The sequence below is a fragment of the Pholcus phalangioides genome, unplaced genomic scaffold (assembly GCF_987345545.1).
Source record: "Pholcus phalangioides strain wild (caught in Gottingen) unplaced genomic scaffold, Ppha-v1.0 ptg000007l_1, whole genome shotgun sequence".
Classification (NCBI taxonomy): Eukaryota; Metazoa; Arthropoda; class Arachnida; order Araneae; family Pholcidae; genus Pholcus; species Pholcus phalangioides.
Genome location: NW_028301600.1, coordinates 1,285,512 through 1,312,648, shown reverse-complemented (window position 1 = coordinate 1,312,648; position 27,137 = coordinate 1,285,512). Strand labels below are relative to the sequence as shown.

The 27,137-nt window shown below is 34.5% G+C and overlaps 1 protein-coding gene across 1 annotated transcript in view; it reads right to left on the bottom strand.

The window, feature by feature from the left end:
• Positions 1-27,137, bottom strand: part of LOC149084781 (tubby-related protein 4-like) — a 178,329-nt gene that overhangs the window by 29,531 nt on the left and 121,661 nt on the right. The window contains exons 6-9 of the mRNA XM_089232524.1: positions 19,918-20,069; positions 15,945-16,169; positions 10,657-10,882; positions 1,202-1,419 (exon numbers count right to left, since the gene is read on the bottom strand). Coding sequence (XP_089088650.1) covers positions 1,202-1,419; positions 10,657-10,882; positions 15,945-16,169; positions 19,918-20,069 — 821 coding nt within the window. The remainder of the gene's footprint in view (positions 1-1,201; positions 1,420-10,656; positions 10,883-15,944; positions 16,170-19,917; positions 20,070-27,137) is intronic.

Genomic DNA, 27,137 nt, shown 5'->3' with positions numbered 1-27,137 from the left:
TCGAAGTGCAAGGTGGTTCACTTCGACAGACTGGCCTCTTACCACAGTGACAACCCGCCGAACTGAATTGTCGGGATGAACAATTCTAAGAGAGGGGCAATGTTACGATCTGTAGGCGATAGATGGCGCGATTTGTTCGATGGCTCTCAGAAATATCGAAATCGGTTGATGCCGGTTTTGGTTCATCGGGGAAAGATGCTATTGGTGAGAACATTCCAGAAATTCCCGCCCCTCCAGACATTGGTTCAAGACCCTCCGTACAGTGGCGCCGCCAACTAGGAAACTGTAAAATAGAATTTTGTGGAATGTTCTATTTCTCGAAGTTTCTGTCGGGGTTATAAATAGTGCGGTGCTCACAAGATGGCAGGCTAGACAGGCTTAGAGAGACTCGAATAGAGAGAGACTGGATGAAAAGAGTCAGTCGTGATTTAACTTTGTGAGAAAGTTGTTAGCTCTCTGATTAGCTTGTAAATACGTGTAAATTGCTGTTCTGTAAATAAATCTGTGTTTGTCCGTCGAACCGCTTCTTGTTTTGCAATCTCGAAGTCTTGTGGAAAATTATCCAGAACAATACTACCCCCCCCCCCACCATTTATCTCCCAACAATATTTTGTCTCCATCGGCATCATCACATTCTCTCCCATGATTGGTTACACCATTTGTTTTTCTTCCTCTTTTTTCATGTAGCTGATTATTTTAATTCTGTATCCTGACAAGTGAGCCAACCTCTGCTATATAAGAGGCTATTTTTTGTCTTCTTTTTTTTTTTTTGTATGCTACTTAAAAGGAACTTCATATAGTTCAGAAACCCCTATAGCGGTTGTTCTCCCCATATTTTGGGTATATTTAAATTGTTTTCCCAGGCCTAGTTTACTTTTTCTAGAGTTCTTACTGTACCAATGGAAATGGATAAATTTGTGAATTCACTACAAAGTAAAGTAAAATCTGGCAAGTCTGGCACTACTATATACAGTATATTCTCAAATAAAGTTGAATCTATACTGTGGTGTTGCAAATGGTCTTTGTGCCCAAATTCCCATCAAGTGTGTGCAACTACACTTCAGCGTTAGAGTACATAGTTGCCACAAGCATTTGAATTAAAGAAATTCAAAAACTATGGGTATTATTAAACTAATAAAACTTTATTGATAAGCATGCAACAATAACTTAATTTTTGAAAATTTTGTATACACTCACTAACCTCGGGTAAATGGTCAGTAAAAACTTCTCTTTCTGCAGCAATATTCCAATCGTGAGGTCTATCAAGTCCAGGCCTTTTTGAATCTTTTTGCTTCCTTGGTGATGTACCATTATTATCACAAATACCCTCTGAAGATGAAACAGGATTATTGGGTAATGGAGTTACATATATTTTCTTTAAATTACCTTGGAATGCATGAAATTTTCTCATATTCTCATCTGTAAAATATAAAAAAAAATTATAATACTTCAAACCTCACAAACTGAACATTATATTAAGCACATATAATCATTAAACTGATTCTATGTTTAACAGGTTTGAGGGGCATGCTCAATGCGTAGTAGTTGGGCCAAACGTCTATGGCACACTAAAAAATAAATAAAAGCTAAAAATAGACACTAGCTATAAATATCTTACTGAGAAAGAGGATTATAGTGATGCTCGTAGTACAGTAAAACCTGTCTTGAACAGAATCGCAAGGGACTGTGCTTTATTCCATTAAACACAGGTTTTCAGTAAATAAAGATTCAGTTGGCACGAAGTGTAAAATTATGTGATGATCTTGTATGTCATTGAAATAAAAAAAAATTAATTATTTGTAAATAAAGAAAATAATTTAAAAATAAATAAAATAATGAATTATTTAATCTATAATAATAAATTATCACTTTGATATGAAATTTATCATTCATTATTTATGAAAGTTATTTCATTACTCTCTTAAAATACATATATATTTACTTTAATATTACAGTATACAGCGAATCCCACTTAAAACGTTATTACAAAAAAAGATCATGGAAAACGTTCAAGCGAGAAAATGTCTTAAATCTTATGAGAATTAGTTAGAGTTGGGATAACAAAAGTAAGTCATACAAAGTGGAAAAATTTTCTAAGTGAGAATGTTATAAGCAGGATACACTGTATACAGTACATTTCATACACTAACTATTTTCATTCCCGAATAGCGAGTAAAAAATAAAAAAAATAATGTAAATAAATGAATTTGCATTTTCTCCAGCAGCAGTCAACAAGAGTTTTCTGTATGCAGTTCACACCCTTCGCTACCTGACTTTCAGTAAATAGTTTTGTTCTGAAATTATACTAAACATGTCTGAGTCATGAAATTATACTAAACATGTCTGAGTCATGAAATTATACTAAACATGCCGGAGTCATGAAATTATACTAAATATGTCCGAGTCATGAAATTATACTAAACATGCTGTACAGCAATATGCTTTAGTTCTTTCAAGGTTTTGAAAAGCATTTATATAAAACTCAAGGCCGTAGCGAGGGGGTCTGGTCCCCCCCCCCCCAAATGCAAATGTGAGAAAATGACCGAAAAAAGAGAAAAAAATGGTCAAATCTATTGTTCTATCACTTTGGTCTCCCCCCCCCCCCGAACATTCCAAATGCAAATGTGAGAAAATGACCGAAAAAAGAGAAAAAGATGGTCAAATCTATTGTTCTATCACTTTGGTCTTTGCCCCCCCCCCCCGAATGAAATTTCTGGATACTGGCCTGATAAAACTTCCCCCTACGCTGTTTATTTTCCCAAAACAATAACATTTCATTCTTTTTGACTTCCCTAAAATTTTCAATGAGAGTGTCAATGTGGGCCATATTAATAAAAAGAAGGAAATTCTCGCAAGCGAAAGGGTCAAAGTAGAAGCACAAGCATTGAAGTAAAAGGAGAAATACTAAAAGCAAATCCTTCAATCTGTATTAATAATGTAACTCGCAAGTAAATCTTTCTCATCTATTAGTAAAAGGTAAACAAGAGCCAATCACGTTGATCCCTGGAAATCAGCTGTTTTGTCCTTTAATTTCTTTCTCTGCAAGGGGCTCTTCACTCTGAATCTCGAACTGATTGTTAACCTGAACTATTTCAGGAAGTTCAAATTTTTTTTGCATGTGATATTTTTTTTCAAAAAAATTTAATTTTTTTGAGTCATTTCCAGTATTTTCTGTGGGTTTATTGTACTTATTTATCAATTAATTTCAGTAAATTAAATTAATTGATTTTACCTCATTTTCAAAAAGGTATTTTCGCATTCTCCTAAAGTCATTTTTCTGCTTTTTCTAGGCTTAGTTCGTCCAGGACTGGAGTATGCTGTAAGGTTTACCTACCTACCATACCTACAGAGGGAAATAGACTTGGTTAAAGGGATGCAGAGAAGAGCTACACGTGTCCTTAATTGCACACGGGGCTTGAGTTATGAAGAGGGACTTCACTTTTGAATATGTTTACATTGGATGAACGCAGGTGTCGAGGAGATATGATCGAAGTGTTCAAAATTTTCAAAAGAGATCGATAAGATAGACCATGAACTTTTTGTACACCACCAATCGACTGCTTTTACAAGGGAACACCAGTATCAATTGGTAAGGGACAATGCAAGGTTATGGTGTCGCAGGGAATTTTTCTCTAATAGGGTTGTTAATAAATGGAATAGCTTACCCCCGGAGGTAGTAAATTGTAACACAATTGACACGTTTAAAAAGAAATACGATAAACATGTTGGGGTAAATCCTGAAGCTATCCATACTTAGAATAAGACTACCATAAGTATTCTTTATGGGCATTGTATAACATTTCATCATGTATATACTTTTATATTGTTTGTAATTACATTTTTAATTGGGTTGCTATATTTTTTAAATATACAACATACACATTTTTTATGGGCATCTTTTTCTCCTATCCATACTTAGAATATAAGACAACCATAATATTCTTTATGGGCATTGTATAATACACTGGTGAAATAAATTAAGAGAATTTGCATATTTTATCGAATTTCATGAAAAGAACTGAACTGAATGTAAAACCACTGCTTCTAGACAAAAACGCAAATCTTGTAAGTCAAATACGTAAGCGTACACGTGTGTGTAGGTGGAGCCAGTAGAGAAACAGGCTTTATAAGCGCGCGTTAAGACGCATTTCGTTCGCTAGCACACCTCTGCGAATTTCTTGGTGTTATTTTGCAGCAATCGGTTAATTTCAAATTGTAACAGTAAAAATTAGTAACCACCAACGTTTAGATGATGGAATGAGGTGGCGAATTGTGGGGAGGCTAGAAGCAGGCCAATCTCAAGTCCAGATTTGTAGAGAGTTCAATTTAACGCCCAGCGTCGTGTGTAACTTATGGAAACAGTTCCAGGATACCGGATCCATCGAGAGAAAGCCTGGGCAAGGTCATCCAAGAGCCACAATGGCCAGAGAAGATAGCCATTTTTCAATTATAGCGAGGCGTAACAGGAGTGCTACAGCTTCTCAGCTCTCTCGTGACTTGTATGCAGCCACAGGAACCCGTGTATCAAGGGTGACTGTTTCCAAAAGACTTCATGAGAGAGGGTGATTTGCAAGAATACCTGCTGTTTGCGTCCCGCTCACTTCTGCGGACAGGGGAATCCGTTTATCATGGTGCAGAGAGCATAGAGATTGGGGTATGGATCAATGGGCGACCGTTCTCTTCACTGATGAGTTCCGGTTCAGCCTAAGCACCGATTCTCGCCGTACGTTCATATGGAGAGAAACAGGGACCCGCTACCTACCCTCCAATGTCTGCGAAATCGACCATTATGGCGGAGGAGGTTTAAGGTCTGGGCAGGCATCATGTTGGATGGCCGCACACCTCTCCATGTCTTTGAAAGAGGCACTGTGACTGAAGTGAGGTATAGGGATGAGGTCTTGGAGCCCTATGTTCGCCTTTTCAGGGGTGCAGTTGGCCCTGAGTTCATTTTAATGGACGATAACGCAAAGCCACATAGAGCTCTTCGGCTCGACGATTTTCTAGAGAGTGAGGATATTCGTGGGATGGATTGGCCAGCCAGATCTCCAGACCTTAACCCTATACAGCATGTCTGGGACGCTCTGAGGAGGGCAATTGCAACTCGCAACCCCCCTCCGGGAACCATCCAGGGAATGAAAATAGCGTTGTTGAACAAGTGGGACCAATTGCCACAAGAAATTATAAACTGCCTTATTTCAAGTATGAAATCACGCTGCGAGACCTGTATATCTGTAAGAGGGGGACCATACCCCCTATTAACCCATTTTTTTGTTTATTCTGCAACCGCTGTTTCATACCATCCGACTCCAACGAGTGTTACACACGATCATGCGTGTGTGTTACAATTATTGAATGGTTATTTGTTTTGTATTGTATCAATGTATGTACATATCAAATTTCATTAAAATCGGTACAGTAGTTCTACAGATAATCGACCAAGTCTGCAAATTCTCTTAATTTCTTACACCAGTGTATTTCATCATGTGTATATATTGTTTATAATTTTTGTGATTGTGTTTTTAATTGGGTTGCTGTATTTTTTGAAATATATGACATCCATATTTTTTATGGGTATTTTCTTTTCAGCCACCTCGTTGGGCATTGTGGCATTGTATTTGTAATTGTATAAATTATGTAAAATTTACATAATTTACTACTAACTACTAACTGTAGGGGAATTTATCTCGTAGTACTTAATATTAAGTAAATTTCAGCAGCTCTCAAAAAATGACACTAACAAGAAATCAATTTCCAGATAAAAAATTAATGTACCTATACAGCCATATTTTGCATTGAAATGGCACTAAGAGATTCATAAAAAAAAAAAAAGAGAAAAAGAAATTGGTACGAAATGGTTTTTTTTTTTGATGATGTATTTGTCATGCATATTCAAATATACAATAAAACCATAAAAGATTAATTTTATAAATCAAACAGTATCACATAACTATGTCTAACTTTCATAACTCTATGCAATTATGGTATAAATAACTATTTTATGAATATCATAACTGTCATTTATTGTATATGCTATTATAGTGAAATGATACAACAATACTCTGCAGACCAAGAAAAATACTGTTTACAGATTATGGTTATATCGAGAGTTAGCATTATCATCAGGTGCTTCCAAATTTATGGTGTTGTTGGCATTGTTAGTACCACCATAAAAAATGTGTTTATAAGGAGCAAAAAATTGTAATTTATAAGCTGATGAATAAAATTTAGTAAGCTGTTTTATTCCCTGTAAAGTAGTTTCATTCACAATACTTTTGTGTATTACACAGAAAATAGCTTCATGGCAACTTCATCAACACTTTCGGAGGGTAGATAGTGCAAAATACCGGTGGTATCAATTATCTTCAAAATGAATAAAACCTGGTAAGGAATTTAAAAATGTATTGAATATGATTTTGAGTGGAATATAAAAACTATCATTATAGAAAAATCTCACAATCTTCTAAAAAGTACCATTTTAGGGGGGGATTTATATTAGTAAAGGGCATAGTTATATAGAGAGGAGTTAAACATTCCAGATTAGACTATAGGTAATTCCAAAAAATTTTGGAAAAAATATTGTTGTAGCGAGATTTATCGTTCATCAAATATCGTTGTAGTGAATTTCACTGTGTATATAATTTAAACCCAGAATTTAGGACCAAGCAATTTTATAGTGAATGTGTGTAAAAAATATGTGTAAAAATATGTAATAATGGTTGTCTTGGGCCTACTTAGGCCATTTGGGCGCAATGTATAATTCAATTTGAAAAAAAAACTACCAGGCATTTTCATGTTGAGTTAGATCTGTATTGGTGCGTGATAATTTTTTGTATCAGCATGTATCCGAAGACACTAGGGGTACTGCTATTTTGGATTTAGTTCTCATTAGTTCTGAGGATCTTGTTGAACATATTTTGGGGGGTGGGATGAGTTTTCTACCACTGATCATTGTGTCGTTAGTTCTTTCTATAACATTTCTTCTATATGCATGTGGCCATCTGGTTGGCCTATGTCATTCACGAGCTATTAGTTGATTGTTGACGCTGTCCATGTACGGTGCCTTTCAACATATATATATACGCTCCAAGGTTCCAAGGTTGAAATATTCTATCTGCTTCCATAGCTTAGATGGTAGAGCACTCGTCCGGCAAGCGAGAGACCAGAGTTCGAGTCCCTGTGGGGGCAGTGATGAATTTTCTTCCTTGTAATCTTCATCTCCACAAATAACCAGTCTTTCGATGAATCTTGTATTGACAAGTGGAGAAGACATTTCTATATATATTGTTTATAGTTTTTGTAATTGCATTTTTGAGGGCAATATGATTTTGCCACTGCTACAAATAAATTTGATACTTTTATACAATGAAATCTTTGTTTTGGTTAGAGTATCCCTACATGGGTGCAATCAATCACACTAATTGCTGTTGGAAAATGATATTTACTCTGCCACAATTCCTTTGCCTTCAGTATTTAATTTACGTAGTGGGGAATTTTATCCAGCTACTGGCCTGAGTAATAATACGGTCATCTACCACAGCGTGTACAGTCAGTGATACTGTAGCTAGGGACACTTCAAGTTCTTCACCAATTTTATTTTGATACCCAGGATCAGTGAGAAATATTGAAAATATATTTTCATTTTTTGCAATGATTAAAGCGTGTCATCTCTAAATTCTACCTTTTTTTTATTATCTACAAAAGTAATTTATTAGTTACACAAACTCAGCCATAGCGGAATAGAAACACAAAACAACCTTTTACTTTATAGATAAGTCTGCAACAAACCACACGTTATTTTTGAAGGATTTGCTCGTGTAAGTAAAAGGTAATTTTTACTATTAACCATTTGCTTCAGTCTGAGTAAAAATTCAACTGAAAAAGATTTTGCTTTTACTGAAAAAACTAAAAGGTTTTGCTTCATTTTTTATTAATGACAAGGATTTACTTCATTTTTTACAAGTAAAAGGATATTTTTTATTAATACGGCCCATTATCTGTCATTACCTCGTACAGATACTGTATGTAAGAGGTGTGTATAACAGTCAGGTTCAGTTTCTACATAGTCATCTATGTTTAAATAACCCTCAGCACCAGGGCCGTAACTAGGATTTTCGAGGGCAACATAATTTGGCCACCCCTACAAATAAAATTTGATGATTTTATATAATGGTGTCTTTGTTTCCACCTAAAATTTGACACCTGAGCAGTTGCACCCTTTGCCTCACTCTAGTTGCACCCTTTGCCTCACTCTAGTTGCACCCTTTGCCTCACTCTAGTTCCAGTCCTGCTCATCACTGTGATCACAGAAAGCAGCTTGCATACAATTTTGTAAGTTTTGCATATCACAAAGAAACCATACCCTTAGACTGATTTCTCCTGTATAAAATTCTGCTTTTCTAAAAAATTTTGTCAGTTTCAGGAAGCCATTGCTTCACTAAATGAGACATAAAAATTACAACATCAAGTATGGAAACGGTTTTTGTTAATGTAGGGGGTGGATGATTTAGAACTAACGTTGGAAAGCAATGATTGCATAAAAAAATTTAGGTAGAGCACTTAGCCACTTTGTATGATCCCGTGGTTGAGAAACTCTAGCAGTGTTTGTGTGAAATTTTCCGTTAAGATGATACAATTTTCCTTACCATTTTAGACAGGTTTTATTTAATCCAGGTTTTTAAATGTGTATCTTGACATTGAAATCATGGGAAAACAATTTTTTTCCATTGAAGACAGGTTTCTGCATAATACATGTACAGTTAAAGACAGGTTTCACTGTATTATAAATGAATGTGTAATTTAATATTTTAATATACGTTTTATCATACACTTACTGGATCTGTCTCCCTTTGCTATCTGTCTCTAATGTCAACTCTTTATTGTATTAGTTTCAAGTAAAGAATTGCAATTTCCTACAAAATTCTGTGTTTCAGTCTCCACAGGCCATTTAAATGTTCTGGAATTGTACCACGGGACACTTAAGCGATCTGTAAATGTTGAGGCCATATCAGATAACCCCCGGGCCATGTTTGGTCCGCAGGCCAAGGGCCTTTATGTGATTTATCATTGTATGGCTTAGAAGGTAGGTCGCAATGAATTTATTAAAGATAAATTTTGAGTTCATAGCCTGAAAATAACATTGAAATTAACAGAAATTGATTATAATAACATATAAAGGTATTTTCTTCAAAAATTTCAATTTAAAAATATATTTTTTTGCATTAAAAAAATAAATTTTTGATCATGGGAGGGGGGGCACGAGCCCCCTATGCCCCCCCCCCCCCGTGCATGTCTCTGATCCCACCAATATGCGTTAGGATTCAGAGGGGCAGAGCTGATAACGAAATTTTGCTGACAAGGGGGGGAGGGGGTCAAAAATGGCTAAAAATTTGCTTATGTAATACTTGAACTGCCCCAAATCTCATTTTCCAAAAAACCCCAGCCTGGGGAGAAAAATTATTATCCACCTAGGCAGCAAATCTTACAATTATGGTGGTGATCAACATTAGCTAACTCAAATTGCTGTCTACTTGGTCTAGGAGTAAAAAACCTGAGCTAAGTATGTTGTAAACCTCTCATATCCATGCCTATTCAGATGAATCCTATCCTAATGAAGCCACTTATCCGTGATCCAGAAAGCTCCAAGAACCTGACCCATGAGAGGAGCAAATGTTCTTAAGGCCTAGGTTAAAGGGAAGGTTCTCCTACTTCAAGTTGCTGCATTCCCCTTTGGCAGTACTGGAATCACTGTGAGATTACCATTTCATCAATAGGTGACTCCACTAAACCCTGGTTCTCCAAAACCCTAACTCTTTCCCATAACGTTCCCACCTCAAGCTCTAACCTAGCCGCTTCTAACCCAACCCCCACCAAACACAAACTATCTGCTACTATCCTACTAAACCAAGGAAAACATTTCATGCACATCCTCTACAATTAGTCAATCGAGGTGAAAACATACTAGAGAAAAGAAACAATGCATTTGTACTTATAAAAATAAGAGAATGAAAATTTTTAACAAAAAACTAAAATTAGTAAAGAGACATCACAAAATACTGAACACAAATCAACAAATACAATAAGAACAACAAATAATTTAATTTAAAAAAAAAACATGAAAATGAAAGCAAACTTGAGAACAAAGAAAAATCACTAAATGGTGTAGCAATGCCTCACACAAACACGTATTGACCAGAGTCACACCTCGCTATTTCAGCTAGTGGCTGACAAATCTGGAGTTACAAATCACAGAAGTAAGTACCACTGATAGCCAAGCGACGAATACAACCTAAAACATTGCTTTGTCAGAAAATTTGAATGCACATTCTATTTTTATTACAGTCAACTTTTGAGATGAAAATTGTCAGGACTTTGTATTCAATTTTTCTGTTATAATCTTTAATCTATATCTTTCTCTGTTACAATCTGATGGAATAATATCTGTTCTCAAGTCTTCCATATAACAACATAAACAGAATTTTGTAAACTGTTGGTCATAATTACATGCTTTGTTGAATAATTTTTTCAAACTATTGTTTTTTAAAAATGTGGACATTAAAAACATAGCAGGTAAAACTTTCAATAAACAAAAATGAAATACTTCATTTATGATATCAGACACAATACAGATCTCACAGGAAACCGAAAAACTGCACTCACCAGGGTGGTGAGGATCGTATATAACAAATTCTGGACAAATTTTACTGGCACGCTTTCCTTTAAGGATTGGGACGAGCCCTCCAAGATACTCTAAAAGCAATGTATATGTCATGCTTTGGCTTGTGTTTGCTTCTTCATGGCGCATCATTGTGCAATAAAGGCGAATATTATTTGGAGGAGGTGTCGATACAAAATCTCTGAGAGCATCCGGATTAGGCAAATAACACTGCAACATGACATTTTTTAAAATTAAAACATGAAGCCACACAAGTTATTGATAAAAGCTAAATGAAAAAAAAATAAAGAATCAATTAAAAAATATAAGAAGTGCACATCATTATACAAAATTCAAAAGAATAGTATTGCTGAATAGTGTTGTCCCACTGGATTGGAAACTCACAAAATTAGTACCTATTTTTAAAAATGGTTGTAGAGAGAATGTATCAAAGCATTGTTCAGTGAGTTTGGCTAATTCCCTCTCAAAAATAGTGGAAATTTTCATTTAACTGCAACTGGTGAAGTAGATTGAAGATAATAAGGTATTGGCCAAAAATCTGCATAGGTTCAGGATGGGAAGGTCGTGTGTGTGTGTAAGCAACCTCTTTTTCTTCTATTTATTCAAAAAAACACAAGCTAAAATCCAACTACAGCTTGTAGCATAAAAATTTATGCAACATACAAATAGAAAAAAAATTCACACAAATGTAACTAAAATACAAAAACTCTATGTAAAGATGAGAATAAATTATTATTATTATTAATATTATTATTAAAACCAATATATAACAACTCATTTACAATAAAATCTTCTGAAATTGGTAATAGATGAATGACAAATATCCAGATGTTGAGGAAGCTCATTTAAAATTCAGAAAATCTATTTTTAGCACAATATTTAACACTGTTAGTATTACCACTCTTCTATGAAAACAAATTTTGTTGCAAAAAGATATGCAATCAATATGGTTATTCGACTGTTTCATGAAAAAACTAATTAGTATAAGTAGTCTGTGTTTTTGTAAAGTTGTAAAATTAAAACTGTTATGTAGATGAATGGCAGATAAAATCTCATAGTTTTGTACAAAAAAACATGGCAATTGGGAAATGGGTTCCAAATGATTGAAGAATATTCTAGTTTAGATCTGATAAGGGTATTAAAGAGGGAGAGATTAAAGTACTAACATTGTTAAAATTTCTTGACATCCTTTTACGCAAGCCAAGTTTTTTGCATGACTCAGAAAATAGATTTCTAATATGATCAGCAAAATTGAAGTTGGTACTATAAATAACACAGATTTGGGTGTTATTTATAGTATCAGTGTTATTGGTATTATCAGTGCTGTTATCAATAGATAATGTGATGAAGGTTTTGGACAGAAAGACAAAAACATTGGTGGTATCTATCTATATTTCTAAAAGGAAAACAATCAGGTCCAACATGGTAAACTCTTGGAACTTTTACATGAAATCGGGGCAACTCTATAAATTGGATAAAATCCTGGTTGTAGGATAGGTCACACAGCAGGCTATGGTGAACGGGAAATTTTCTTATTGGACAGGTGTCAGAAGTGGAATCATTCAAAGAAGTGTTCTTGATCCCATGCTTTTTACTTTTTGTCGATAAACTAGATAAGGGTATTGATGAGAATTCAGCATACTTGCAAATGATGTGAAACTAATGGGTATACTGGGAATCCAAGCTGTAGAACGGTGCTTCAGATAAACTTGAATATGATTTCAGCATGGGTAAATGAATAAAATATGATTTTTATAGTTGACAAGTGCATGATCATTCATTTTGGTTTGAAAACCCTTGTTCTACTCATGAGTTGAATGGTAAAATTATTTTGTGTGTGTGAATGAACTAGATTCACCAATTTCGGAATTCCCATTGATGAGTAGCTTGCATTTTCTGTACATTATTCCACGGTGATCAAAAAAAGCAAATAGAATGCTTGGCTTTCTTCTTAAAAAGGTGCCTTTGTGTTCTCTTGAAGTCATTCATCCACTTTTCTGAAACATAGATCATCCTGACCTCGAGTACACCATACCATTTTGGAGGCTATACCTACACAAGGACATGACTTGGTTGAGAGAGAGCAGAGAAGAGCTATGCAGGCTCTTGTTGGTACAAAGGGCTTGAAATATAAAGATAGATTTTTTTTAAAACATGTTTACAGTAGTAGATGTCCACAGGTTATGATTTAGTGTTTAAAATTTTCAATGGGATACATAGGATGGACCATGAATTATTAATACACTGTCAATCGAGTGCTTCAACAAGGGAACAACTCCAGGTTTTGGCACATCACAGGGAATGTTTCACTAACAGGGTTGTGAATAAATGAAATAGTTTATCCTCATTTGTAATGAACTCTATCACAATTGACACATTTAAAAGGATACATGATACTTGAGATAAATAGAAAATAGGGCTGTTGAATAGTCTTTACTTGTTAACTAGAAGATCCTTCAATTGCTTCATTATGAGGACTTGAAGGAATCGACTAGGAGTAGAGGCTTAAAATCCAATCCGCACCTTCTCGTGGTGCAGCATGTAAGTAGCCATGTTGAACACGTGGTGAAAGGATGCGGATGGGCTTCCCCCAACCCGCACTGGCCAGCGTGGAGGACTATGGCCAAAAACCCTCTAAAAAGGAATATGAACTCTGTCTATAAACTATGGCCCTCAGTCCCTAACGTCTGAGTGTCCCTGATTATGGCAGTGACCAGCAAGACATAAAGACAGAGGGTGCTAAGAATCTCTGGGTTGGACCAGGCTACCATAAGATGATGACCTTGGCCCCGTATAACAGACAATCTCTCTTCAGAAAATAATTTACAGGAGTTGGAAGAGCAACTGGAATTTGTGATGAATGGAATTTGATGTTTACATCTTACGCATCTGTGAAGTAATAAGAAAAGGAGAAGAGAAAATTGAACTTGCCAGTGGACATGTATTTTACTACAGAGGAACAGATAATTGAAGAACTAGTGGAGTAGGATTTCTCATTCATAAAAAGGGGGAAAATCACATAGTTGAGTTAGATAGAATATTTGTAGCAATAGTAATAATTTCATTCCCGAATAAAATAATTAGTATTGTTGAAGAATTTTACAACACTCTATACAAACATGAAAGGATCAGAACAGAGGAAAGAGAGCAGGAAGAAAAAAAAATAGAGCAGAATTTGTACAAGTAGCACCTGTGGTGAAAGAAGAAGTCTACAAGGTTATAAGATGTATGAAAAAATTAAATGCCCAGATGAAGATGGGATTTCAATAGACATTATTAAAGAAGTAGGAGAATAATTTGCCAGTATGCTAGCTGCTTTGTTCACAAAATCGGATGTGCCTGAAGAGTGGAATAATGCAATAATGGTTCTTTTTTACAAAAAGGGCGAAAAAAGAATATCAAGAATTACTGACCAATCTCTTATCAGTAATTTATAAAATCTTCACCAAAGTGATGACATATAGGCTTGAATACATATTGGACAAATCCCAACCAAAAGAACAAGCAGGCTTTCGAAGTGGATTTAGTACAATGGGTCGCATCCAAACAATCAGGGAACTCGTAGAGACACACAAGGAATATGAATTACCATTGTGTATGGCCTTCATTGATTTTGAGAAAGTGTTTGACTCTGTCTTCACATCTGCTGTTGTTAAAGCTCTAGATATAATTGGGGTAGAGAAAACTTACATCAATATCATCAAGAAAATATATGACAAAGCAACTGCAACAATTCATTTGGGTAAAGGAAAAGCCAAGATTAAACTCGGAAAAGGAGTCAGTCAGGGTGATACTATCCCACCAAAACTTTTTACCATTGTTTTACAAGAAGTATTCAGAAAACTGGGTTGTAATGAGAGAGGAATTAAAAAAATGGAGAATTTCTCAATCATTTGCATTTAGCCTACATTGTTGTTATCAGCAGTAATCCAGACGAACCAGAAGAAATGATACAAGAACTTGCAAAGGCAAGTATTCAGGTGGGTTTGAAAATGATGAATGAATTCTGCAAAAGACAAAAGTTATGTTCAACTCCTTTATGTTGAAGACGACGATCTTGCTCAACAACAGAGATAGAGGAAGTAGGAAGCTATGTATACATGGGACAAGAAGTTACCATAGACAACGGAATCATTAATGAAATAAACAGAAGGATCAAAATTGGATGGAACACTTTTGGCAAAAACTGTGTAATTCTGAAGAGTCACATGCCATTATGCCTGAAAAGGAAAGTTCTTAACCAGTGTGTGCTACCAGCACTGACTTATGGAGCTGAAACATGGACACTCACAAGCAAGACGATACAAAGGCTACAGACAAAGCAAAGGAGCTTTTCAAAGCATGGAAAGATGTATGTTAGGCATCACAAGAAGAGACAGAAAACGAATCACTTGGATAAGGAACCACACAAAGGTATATGATATCATGGAAAGAATCAAACGTTTGAAATGGAAATGGGCTGGACATATTGCAAGAAGACAGGACAACAGATGGATCACAAGTATTCTAGAGTGGTACCCCCATGGTGTTAAACATGCAAGAAGGCGTCCCCATGCAAAGTGGATTGACGAGATCAGGAAAGTGGCAGGAGTCAACTGGATAGCTAAAGCATCAGACAGAGCAGAATGGAAAATTTTAGAGGAGACCTTTATCTAGCAGTGGACTGAAAATGGTTGATGATAATGTGTGTGTCTGTGATGAAGAAATAGAAAAAAAAACTATCCATACTTGAAATGAAAACAATCATAATTTTTATCAGCAGAGTATATTATTTTTCTTATAGTTTTCATTTGTTTGATGAAAAATACTTTCAATCTGGGTTGCTGTATATTAGATTTTTTTACATCCATATTTTTTATGGGCATTATTATTATTAACATAATTTTTTATTCAAATTTTCTCTCTCAGCCACCTTGTTGAGCATTTCGCCCTGTAGCTCTTTCGATTGTAGCCTTTGAATTTGTACTTTTAAGCTTGTGGTAAAGATGAATTCGAAACTGTTCTCGTGAATTCCTAATTCAGTCATGAATATGTCTAATTTAAATACAATATTTATGCTGGAATTCAATTTTTTTGAAAATTTAAAAACGTAATTTTCAGGAAACTTGAATAAGAATGAAGAAAAAACACTGACTGTAGGTATAAAGCCTGTTTGTGCTTCTTTATATAAAACCTGTTTAGGTTTTTATTATTACACATATTTAGTTTATTACTACTCAAATTAGTTTCTCAAAAAATTGGAATGAAACTTGGTAAACAAATTCTGAATCACCTTTATTGTTGAACTAAACAAGTTGGACACAACAGTTTGCAAGCTAAGTGGCAAGTACAGTTTGCACACAGATTCTTCATCTTTCAGAGATTTATACAATGTGATACCAGATAAAAGCTGCAAAGATGGTGTTTGTTTGATGATCCATGCAATAAAAATTTGGTTAGCAGCACTGATAAACAATCTCTTATCACCATGACCCCAACTTAAAGCAGTCACAGGACCCTGAAAAAAAAAAAAAATGTTATTTTAGCTGACTTTTTACTCTGAAAAGGAAGAGTGGTTACAAACAATCTCAATGATTGTTGCCCAGTAAACGGACGTAGTATGGACCCATTATTTGTTACAAGCAGATGATCGAATGGAAAAACTGATGCCATGATGAAAAGGTCCTTAAATAACCTAGTGAAGCATCAAGTAATTCCTCTTGTGGGTGATTCAGGAATTGTAAATTGGTAAATATAACATCTGCAATATCAAAAAGTATGTTTATCACAAATATTAATAATGTGATACTTCCTATAATAATGAAACTTCTAACTATGACTTGCATAATTTTTCTAATCAGACTCTCCATAATTCTCATTTAGTTGAACTGAGTGGAACATCCAGAGAAATTGATTTAATGGGCAAAGGATCTCCAGGTATTCGTGAAACTTCAAGTGTCGGAGTATCAAATGTAGTGGCCATTGTGACCTCTACACATGGTGCTTCATATTTTCACTGAATGTTTCATCTCAGCTGAAGGTTTCTTTCACTCTGGGATGGCAAAGAGTGAACCAAAAACAAGGAAATCACTGTGATGTTTACTGATATTCTCCCAATAAGGAAAGATTTTGAAATAGAAAAGAGGTACATTGAGGACCATTGTCTAAACTTATCATTGGAGAATTTCTGATTTAATAGACAGATTTCTTTACCTGGTGATATGGACCAAATAAGAATTTAAAGTTTTAAAATATTATGGTGCCTTAAAAATATGAGTGTTCAATTCGATTTAATTTTGTGTTGATATTTTGCATTGTTCAAATCATAATGAAAAGGTGTGTGCACACTTCATTTTTCTTTTGCTGACCTTTTTTTTAAAGTAGGAAAATATTGGTGGAATAATTATGTATGATTATATACATTTTAATGGGTTTTATGGGCATCTTTTTTTCAGCCACCTTGTTGGGCATTTTGCCTGTTGTGGCCTTGTATTTATATTTGGTAGTATCTATGTTTTTGATTCATTGAATAAGTTGTTTCATAATTTAACATATAAGAAATTCTGTGAATTAACTTTTTATGGAGGAAAGAAAATGTAAGAAAATATGTAATAATAATATGTGTGGCATAATGGGTGGTCGCAGGCACCATACCTTTCAAGTTTTTTGTGTGTTTGTTTTGGTTACCGTCTTTTAGTACAGGTTGAAATTGACATTTAATGTCCTTTACACCTACTACAAGCCTTAGGATGGGTATTAAATAACACATTAGTGAAGTATTTAATGGTTATAAATTATATTAATGGTTAATTATATTATGGGTATTAAATAACATCAGTCACGAAAATGTGAAAGGTAAGAAATAATGATTTCAGAAAAAAAAATAAAAAATGGGGGGGGAAGAAAAAAAATCTAAACAAAATTTCACTGTACAGGGAACACTTTATATGGGTGTTTTATCCCATATTACAAAAATATAAAAGGCAAACAAAAACAAGAAGGTACACACACATTTACATCAAGACAGAAGGGGAGAGCACTATATAAAACTTACTCGAATAAACAATCAGAAATTCCATTGAGTGGTAGAGATTAGCTAGATTTCACAAATGGGTGTCAGATTAGGACAACTACATATATAAAAGTTGGGCAAATAGATATGTGCAAGAAGGAAATCGAATACAAATAACAATGATTGACATATCCCAACAAAAATAAAAATACATACAAACATAAATCATATTATATTACATTGAAAAGACAACTCAAAGCCAGTGACATTAAAATCTATTGCATTTAGACGTGAATGTTTCAAATTCTTTGATCAACTTTACAGGAAGTATGTTAATAATGGAATATATATATCAAGTTCTTGAATAGTAGATGCTTATCTTCTAAAATAAAGCATCTCCATAATTATGCCATTTTCCACATTTAAATAGAAAATTATCATTATTTTCCTGATAATCACAATAATTACACATTGGTGATGAAACTTGGTTTATGTTTAGTGATGTTTGACATTTATATTTTTTATATGGGCATAATCTTTCAGTCACCTTGGGTGATTTGCTTGTTGTGGCCTTTGTATTTGTATGTTGTGGAGATAACTATTAGTTGGAGCTCTGTTAGCAATGAGTTAGTAAAATAAAGATTCAAATATTTGAGCACAGTAAAATCAGTACACTTTGGCTCTGATGATTCTATTCTTACAACCTTGACTGTTCCAGTTTTTATACCAAAGATCGCTATCATTCTCATGTGATGTCATCTAAATTGATGCCCGGCATTGGATGGCTTGTTTAGTTGCTGAACCAGTTTTGCCATAACTGCCATTTTTTTCCTCCTATACAAAGAAGATATGCCATCACATATATGCTATTTTTCTCCATTTACTAGTTGACGAGAATGCGTGCTGGAGAGCAGGACTCTGAGACATTCAAGTTTTTATGAGTTTAGCATCATATTGCCAGCCTAAGTTGCTCCCAAAATGTCTAATTAAAGTGAGTCGACTGTAATTTATTAGGTCTAACTTGTGGACTTTGTTAGATTAAGATGGCAGATGAGGCATGGAGCAGCTCATCACAGTGTTAAAACCTCAATATAAATTTTAATTGCATAGAAGATTTTTTCATAAATGTCAAAGAAAATGTTGAAAGTTTTAGTTTTGAAAAAAAACCAATTACCGATGAAATTAAAAAAATTCATTATTGAAAAGAAATGCATATCTTCTAATATTATATCGGCAATGTTAAAAATCAAGGACAACTACAATAACACGCAAGACTTTTCAGCGTGAATGAAATGAGAGGCTATCAAAAATTACTGGTTTTTTTCACAGAAAATGAGCTTGCTACCACTTTATTTATGCATTTCATTTATGTAAGTATTGTGTATGCCTTCATACTCATAGCACAGTATGTATGGTTTTATTCTAGTACAGGAATCAAATATGATTGCATTTGAATAATTAATCCTCAACAATTTTTTTTTTGTCTTTATTAGTTTCATATTTTTACCAAAACAGTACTTGTAAATGGCACTTTTATTCTAAAAAGTCTGTTCTTGCCCATCCGAAATCAAAGTTTCCAATGAGTTGAACTAAGGAGAATTTCAAAGTTTTTCATCTGCCACTACTTACTGCGTAAAAAAAACAACAAGATAAAGACTAAAATTGTGGGAATTTCCAACTACTTAGAATGAAGAGAAGTGCCATAGGTGTAAAGTTATTGAAAATATTGGGGGGGGGGGCCTTCAAACACAATATTTCTATGAGTATTAAGGAGATAGTGGCAAATACTGAGAGAGATTCAGACCCATGGTCCCAATACAAATTGATGCTTATGGAAGGTGGTCATTTTGATGGCACAAACAACATTTTTTTTTTTTTATTTTGACTCTTTGTCCCGAAAAGAAAGTAACTCCCTCTATAAGTGTTTTATTTTTTGTTATCTTTTCATTTTTCTTGGCTACTGAAGAAGGAACTTATATTTCGAAACACGTCTAGCTGCTGTTTTCTTCATATTTTGGGTTTATTTGCACTGTATTTCTCATGTGTATTAACAATCATTTTACATGCCACTGTTTAAAATTTTTACACCTTATCACCACCTACCACAATTGCACTATCTTCATTTGGCAGTTATATCCACAAATAGACAGCAAACATGCTGGTATTTTTCTCTAATTCCGATGGAAGTGTTATTAAAGGCATTGAATAAAAATTACTGAAAATTAGTAAGAAATTAAACATATCATTGCCTTACCTTTGTGAATGGCATTGTATTAGACATGCATAGTTCACCTGTAGCATGGTAAAAATAGATTTTGTTCATATAGAAATTAGGGGATGAAGCTGTAATATCATAACCAGCCACTGCTAAAATTTCATCATTACCAGACCACTCCATCTGTGCCACTGCAAAGTATTATTAATAAAATTAGCCTTCCTGCACAAGCCATGGGAAAAACTTTCAATGTTAATAATAGCTGATTTCATTAATTCCTTTTAAGACATATTACTAAATAAAACCATTCATAACTAATAGGCCCTCAATGTCCCCAATACATATTTAGACATTAAAAAAAATCCTTTTGAAAATGGTTAGTCCATATGACAGTCTGACAAATTTTTTCCTCCCACCTGCTTTGTCTGAGCCTCATCATCCATGCTGTGTAACAAGTCACTCATTCTGTATTTAGGTGAGCTCATCTATTTGCAGGGCCATAGTGTGCCTTATTGGCACCCCCAGAAAGGGTTATGCTCAGAAAAGGGAGGGTTTTGTGTCCCAACCCCTCCTCCTCTCATTTTACAGATTATTTGAAATGTAAATGCAAAATTTCCCATAAATATGCAAAATAAATGTAAATTTTTTTGTGGACCCCTGTTTGGTTCAGGCCCACAGAAGTAGGCTTTTTCTTGGGGAGATCGTGAAAGGGTTGTGCTTAGGCTGATTAAAATTTCCTCAAAAAAATTCTGGATATTTGGGTTCCTAATACGAGACATCACCATTTATTGCCAAAAAGTAAGCTTTGCCTTCACCAGTTGCGTCAGAGCTCTGGGCCCTAAAAAAAGGAGGGCATAACCCCTTTATCTCTTTGGGATCATAAACCTTGCAAATAGGCATTGCTCCATGCTCTTAATTTTATCAGAGCATGAAAAAATAAACAAAGTTATCAACTATTGCTAAAATCACTGAATATAATTGCCAATGGTAGGAAATGAAGCACTCCTACAAATCGCAGTGGATTAAAATGAATTCTACGAAATGTAAAATATGTGGGATTAATATTCCATTTATAGTCATAATTATCATATTATAATTGATGAATCGGGAAGATAATTTCAATCTTGATAAATAATTCAATAAAGAATACAAATTAAAGATGATTTCATTGAAAATACGTAGAAAAAGTGACATTTTCACAAAACAGGTCAGGATGGCCAAAATCATGTGAAAATACGGAAATGTTCAGGGAAATACCTGATGTATGGTCACTCTAGTTATGCTCAGAAAAAAAGGGGGTTTGCTCCTCTTACTCCCATGTTGTAGATTATATCAAACAAGAAGCTGCCAAAATTTTAAAAAAATGTGCAAAATAAGTGTGTAAATGTTTTTAGGGCCCCCACTTGGCTCAGGGAATTTTCCCGGTTGTCCCAGCCTTGTTACAGGTCTGTCTATTTGTATGAAGCTGCTGACTGGTATACAATATGGCAAACAGAGTTTAATGGCCACTGTTCTCTGTTATTAGTGAATACTGTACTCAAAAAATCAAATAAACCATCATGCTGGAAAAATTAATATTTTTGAACATGTTGGAAAATGTGATGTCTAAATATGTCACACTCTGTTCGTTCTAACTTGATTCACTGTCAAAACAAACTGCTATGCTCATTTTTGATATTACCCCACATGCTTTACCTCTATTGGTTGTATATAACACACTGTACCTGCCCTTTTTCCTCTCTCACTCCATGTTAAAAAACATGTTTGTGTTTTCATAACAAAGTCAACTGTGACATGCAAAAATTCTTTTACAACAAATTTACAGAGATGAAAACATTTTTACTGTTTTACAAATTTTGTTGAAATAAAAACATTTGATAACACTAATTAAAATAGAAAGAGGTGTATCAAAAAAAATGTTGATAGGAATGCTGTCATTATCATGGCTCCCAAGGGTGTAGCAGGGGGGGGGGACTTGAGGGTCTGGGCCCCCCCCCCCCAGAGGCGAAAAATGTGAGAAAATGATCGAAAAAAGGGAAGAAAAAAATGGCCAAATCTATTGGTCTATCACTTTGGTTCCCCCCCAAACGAAATTTCTGGCCATGCCCCTGATGGCTCCTCTCAAGAGTTGGGACAACAGGGCTCCAACCCTGGGGCCCAAGCAACATCAACCAAAAATTCCAGGCTAGGGGCCCAAGTTAGAATGAACAGAGATTAGAGGATTTTACTTCACCTAGCTCCAGAGAAATTGAATATATTGATGGCCTAGTTTAAAAAGCAACAACTTGAAATTCTGTTTTGAGATATCTGCATTTAAAATATTAATTTCGTATGGAACTCAATGGGAGTCGACTGAGATTTAACTGCAATAGAGAGTGTATAAGCACAGTTGGGAGTAGTTACTGCTTTGCAATACGTAGAGCCATTTTCTATCATTGCCATGGTGTACATAACTCAAAAATACAATTTTCTGAGTTATTGCTCTTTTGAATGGGATGTCGATATCATTTGCTTTCCAGTAACAGGATATGATTGCAGATTTTCAGATGTCCTGATTCTTGACATATCTGAGATATGTTATTTCAATCATATTTCCAATTATTGTTTGGTCTGCTCTATATATACAAGGGAACAGTAAAGGCACAGAATAAAAATTTAAGTTCCCATGGATATATGAGGCAGACCAAAAAATCATCAGAAATATGATTAAAAGAACACATCAGACAGAGGTGCAGACATGAAGAAAACATTGGGGGGCAGGCTGAAAATTGCTGGTCATCCTGTATATATGGGACTCAAGCATGTACACATGAGAGAGAAGACGGTTTCATCTTTGGAGATACTGGAAACGCCCTTCTGGTGCCCACAATCATGTTGCATTCAATCACTCAAATCTATTGATTTCCCCATGAACAGGCGAATTGCAATGTTCACTGGTACTTCTGACCAGGAGAAAGTTTTTTATCAGTAAATCCGGTTTATTACGTTAGCACACCTGCTGCATGGACGAGTTGAAGTTTTAGTGAGGGGTATTCCTAATTTTTTTACCACTGAGAGTGTATATATATGTTACAGTAAATGTAATAAATTGGATTATGCATAATAATCAATAAAAATCTGGTTATTATGTATAATAACCGATTTTTCACATTTACTGTAACATGTATATTGGAAGTGAGGAGATTATGGAATAGTCAGGTAAATACCAATCATAATGAAATTTTTTATGGTTCTCTCGCTCTCATCATATTAATCTCATTTAAAATCTTAAATATATCTTAATCACACCTTCTTAATGCCAACATTAAGCTGACCGTCTTCCCTTAAAATTGATAACATTGACTTTGCTTCTCACCTTGATATCGCCACAGAATTTAATTGGGCTTTTTCCTCTGACCTCACTCCTTCTCAGTAGTCCTTTTCCGATTCATTATTCAACTCTAGTCCTGTCTTCTTTACTAAAGCAAGCCTTCTGAACCTTTTCAAAAAATTTAAACCCCACTCCACTGGCCCCGATGAGATCCCAAATCATATTCTTAAATTTTGCACTGATGAAGTTTCTAATTATCTTTAACATCTCATTAAACTCATCTAACTTGCCCTCTGACTGGAAAATTAATAATATTATCCCAATTCATAAATCACACACACAGGGTCTCTTTCAAATCCCCTTAATTTCAGATCAGTCATTATCACCTCTACTTGCTGCAAGCTTTTTGAACATATAGTTGCCAAGGAAATCCGCTCAGACCTTGATTCAATAAACTTCTTTTTCTCAAATCAACACGGCTTTTGACCATCTTTATCAGAAAATATTGAATTAGCTCTTTTCATACACAATTTATCAAGCAGTAACGACAAAAACGTCCAAACCTGATATGATTTTCTTGGATTTCTCTAAAGCTTTTGACAGGGTGCCCCACAATAAACTCCTACCTAAACTCCAAAACCTTGGCCTATGTGTTTAACTGCTTAAACGGGTGGAAGCTTTTCTCACCAACCGCAGTCAGTTTGTCTCTTTCAAGGGCCAGAATTCCCCATTTCTCCAGGTTAAGTCTGCCACTTCCCAGGGTTCAGTCCTCTTTCCATTATTATTTTTGATTTATATAAACAATCTTCCTAATTCCATCAATTGCCATATCAGACTCTTTCCAGATGATTCCATCATCTACCAAACAGTGCACAACAAATTCAACCAAACGTCTCTCCAAAATAACCTCAACATTGTATCGGAATGGTGCTCATCCTGAATATTACCCCTTAACTCTTCAAAAACAGTTTTTATGAAAATTACTCTCAAAAGACTTCCCTTTGATTCTTCTTACACTATCAACAACTCTTTAATCACCGAAGTTTCTAATTATAAATATCTGGGTGTAATTATTTCTGCCAACCTTGATTGAAATTTTCATGTTGATTATGTCTTTTATAAGTGTCTCCAAAAACTCTTTTTTTCTTCGTCAAAACTTCAAAACTCCACCCATCACCTCAGACATCTCTGCTTCCAAACCTACATCCTTCCTGTACTCTCACATGCCAGAGAAATCTGGGACCCCCATACTCTTAAACATAGAGAAATTAGAATCTATTCAAAAAAAATCTGCTCACTTCATTCTTCACTGTTGGTCATCCTCTGTCACTGAACTCAAGCGCCAACTCAATATATGCAACCGGTTTTCACCCATAGACATATCTCTCAATTAACTTTTCTTTTCAAAATCCTTCATGGGCATTTTTATATCGACACTTCTAATTCTCTAACTCCAGCTTCACACTTTTCGAAAAGAATTAACCATTCACAAAAATTGAAACCCATCTTTGCATCCACAGATTGTTTCAAATTTAGCTTCTTTCTTCAAACAATAACCGATTGGAACAACCTCCAGTCAAACATTATTGATTGTACAACAGTTTCTGATTTCCTTTGTAACATCAATCGTCTCTGTCAAACTTCACCACCGCATTCCCTCGTATAGGCTTTGGACAAGCAATATTGTATAACATGTCACTGCTGCACAGTTTTAGATTAAATAAATAATATACTGTCTCTATATATTGGTTTTTATTCACCATACCCATCAGCATGTCTATAAATTACTTTTATACTTCACTGATCCTATTTGTCAACTAGGGGTAAAAAGGTTGAAGAACACTGTTCTTGTGACTCCTCACTGCACTGCAACTAAGTTTACATCTTCTAGAAAATATGGTCTCCAAAATTGTCCATCATACTTTAGGCCAGGCTGAACTAAACCACAGAAGAGGAGGAGGATTTTAGGAGAATTGAAAGAGAGACTTTAAACATGAAACTGAGGATTCTATTTACTTTTTTTGACCACTGCTGAACATTGTTTGAAAAACCTGAGACTCTCATCAATAAGAATTCCTAAATTGGTGATCCTATTGCATCCAGAATATTACCATTTAACTCGTAAGTGAAACATGAGCTGTTCAAACCAAAATGAGCAACCATGCACTAAGCTAAAAGTCATGCTTCCAGGGCCGTCATTTCAACTTTTTCAAGTTGGGGGGGAAACAAAGAACATGTACTCAATGTACGTATACATATATATTTGTATATATATATACACCATTTCTAGTGTATTTTCTAAGACCCCCTTCAAATGATGAGCCTGCATGCTTTATTAATTTTCCCATGCTGCGATCATATTCAAGTTCATCATCTGAAGCAACTCCCAAGCACTTAGATTTCAAACTACTCCCATTAGCTTTTTTTTTTATTCACAAAAACAAACACAACATACATATAAAACGACAGAACAAAAACCACATAGAAAGGAAAAGACATGAACACATAATAATTATTTTGGGTCCCAAGAGACATAACATCCTTCCAGATAGCCCTATGAATTAAATTATTATATTTTGCCGCCATTTTTTCCAATTACCCTATGTTATGCTAATAAATGTTATGTAGTAAAATAGAAATATTTCAAAAATTTATGCACTGTAAAAACTTCAATTGTCAAATCTGAAATTGTTTAATTACGATATTTCTGGTCTACATAATGAGTCTATGGAATAAATATACCTTTTTGATTCACAATACTATTCATATATGCACATTAGGGTGAGTGGAAAAAATGAATTTTTTATTTTCAAATCACTATAGTGTGGAAAAGTTGCCTCCTTTAATAAGAAGAAAAATGACGTAAAAAATCTTTAAAATCAGTTGATATCGCGCATCGTACTTGAAGTTTATAGAAATTGACAAAATTGAAAAGTTTTTTTCTTATATTTATATTTTATATTATATATTATATAATAATATATTAAATATTAATATATTAAAATAAACATTAATATATATAATAATATATTATATATTATATTTATATTATTATATTACTATTTTATTATTTTTATCGACCTAGGAACCGCTGAGTGAACTATGCAATAAAACTTGCAAAAATTTGGTCAATTCCCATTTTTTGAATACATTGCGCGATGGTGAACATTGAAATATTAATGCTTTAATTTATTTTATATTATTAAACCATAAATTAAGCATGACAAACTATAGCGTGACGATCATGGATTTTTTAATATTAAAATATTTAATAGAAATGTTCAATTTTGTCATTTTCTATAAACTTCAAGTACAATGTGCGAACAGAAGATATCAAGCGATTTAAAAAAATTTTTACATCGTTTTTCTTCTTATTAAAGGAGGCAACTTTTCCGCACTATAGCAATTTGAAAGTAAAAAAGTCATTTTTTGACCCACCCTAATACACATATAAATATGTATACACTGGTAGAGATACATACATATATATAGTTGGCAGATAACGTTGGCTCCAACCCAAAATAATTTTTTAGGTATGTCAATAATGGATGTAAGGGGACAGTTGGGTCCCTCTCGATGGGGGGGGGGGGGGGTTAGGGTAGTGCTTTCAATGACTTTTTCGTGTTGGTTTTGAGTCTGGAGTAGAGAGCTAGTATAGCATGCCTACATTGTAGGAATTTCTCATGTAGTGCATTAAATGACTTATTCGCATTGGTTTTTAATAGAGAAAATGATATTCAATGTATGGGTGTAGCGTGGGGTAATAAAATCCTCAACGATATTCAAGTGGAAGATGTGGAGATCCTAAATCTTCTAAAAAATGTATGTGCAAGCAAAAAGCACCAGGACCAGATGATATCACAGGATTCTCAGGGAATGTGCTAATGAATTCTTGGATCCAGTCTCACAGATATACAGGAGTAGTGTTGCTGAGGGTATTGTCCCAAGG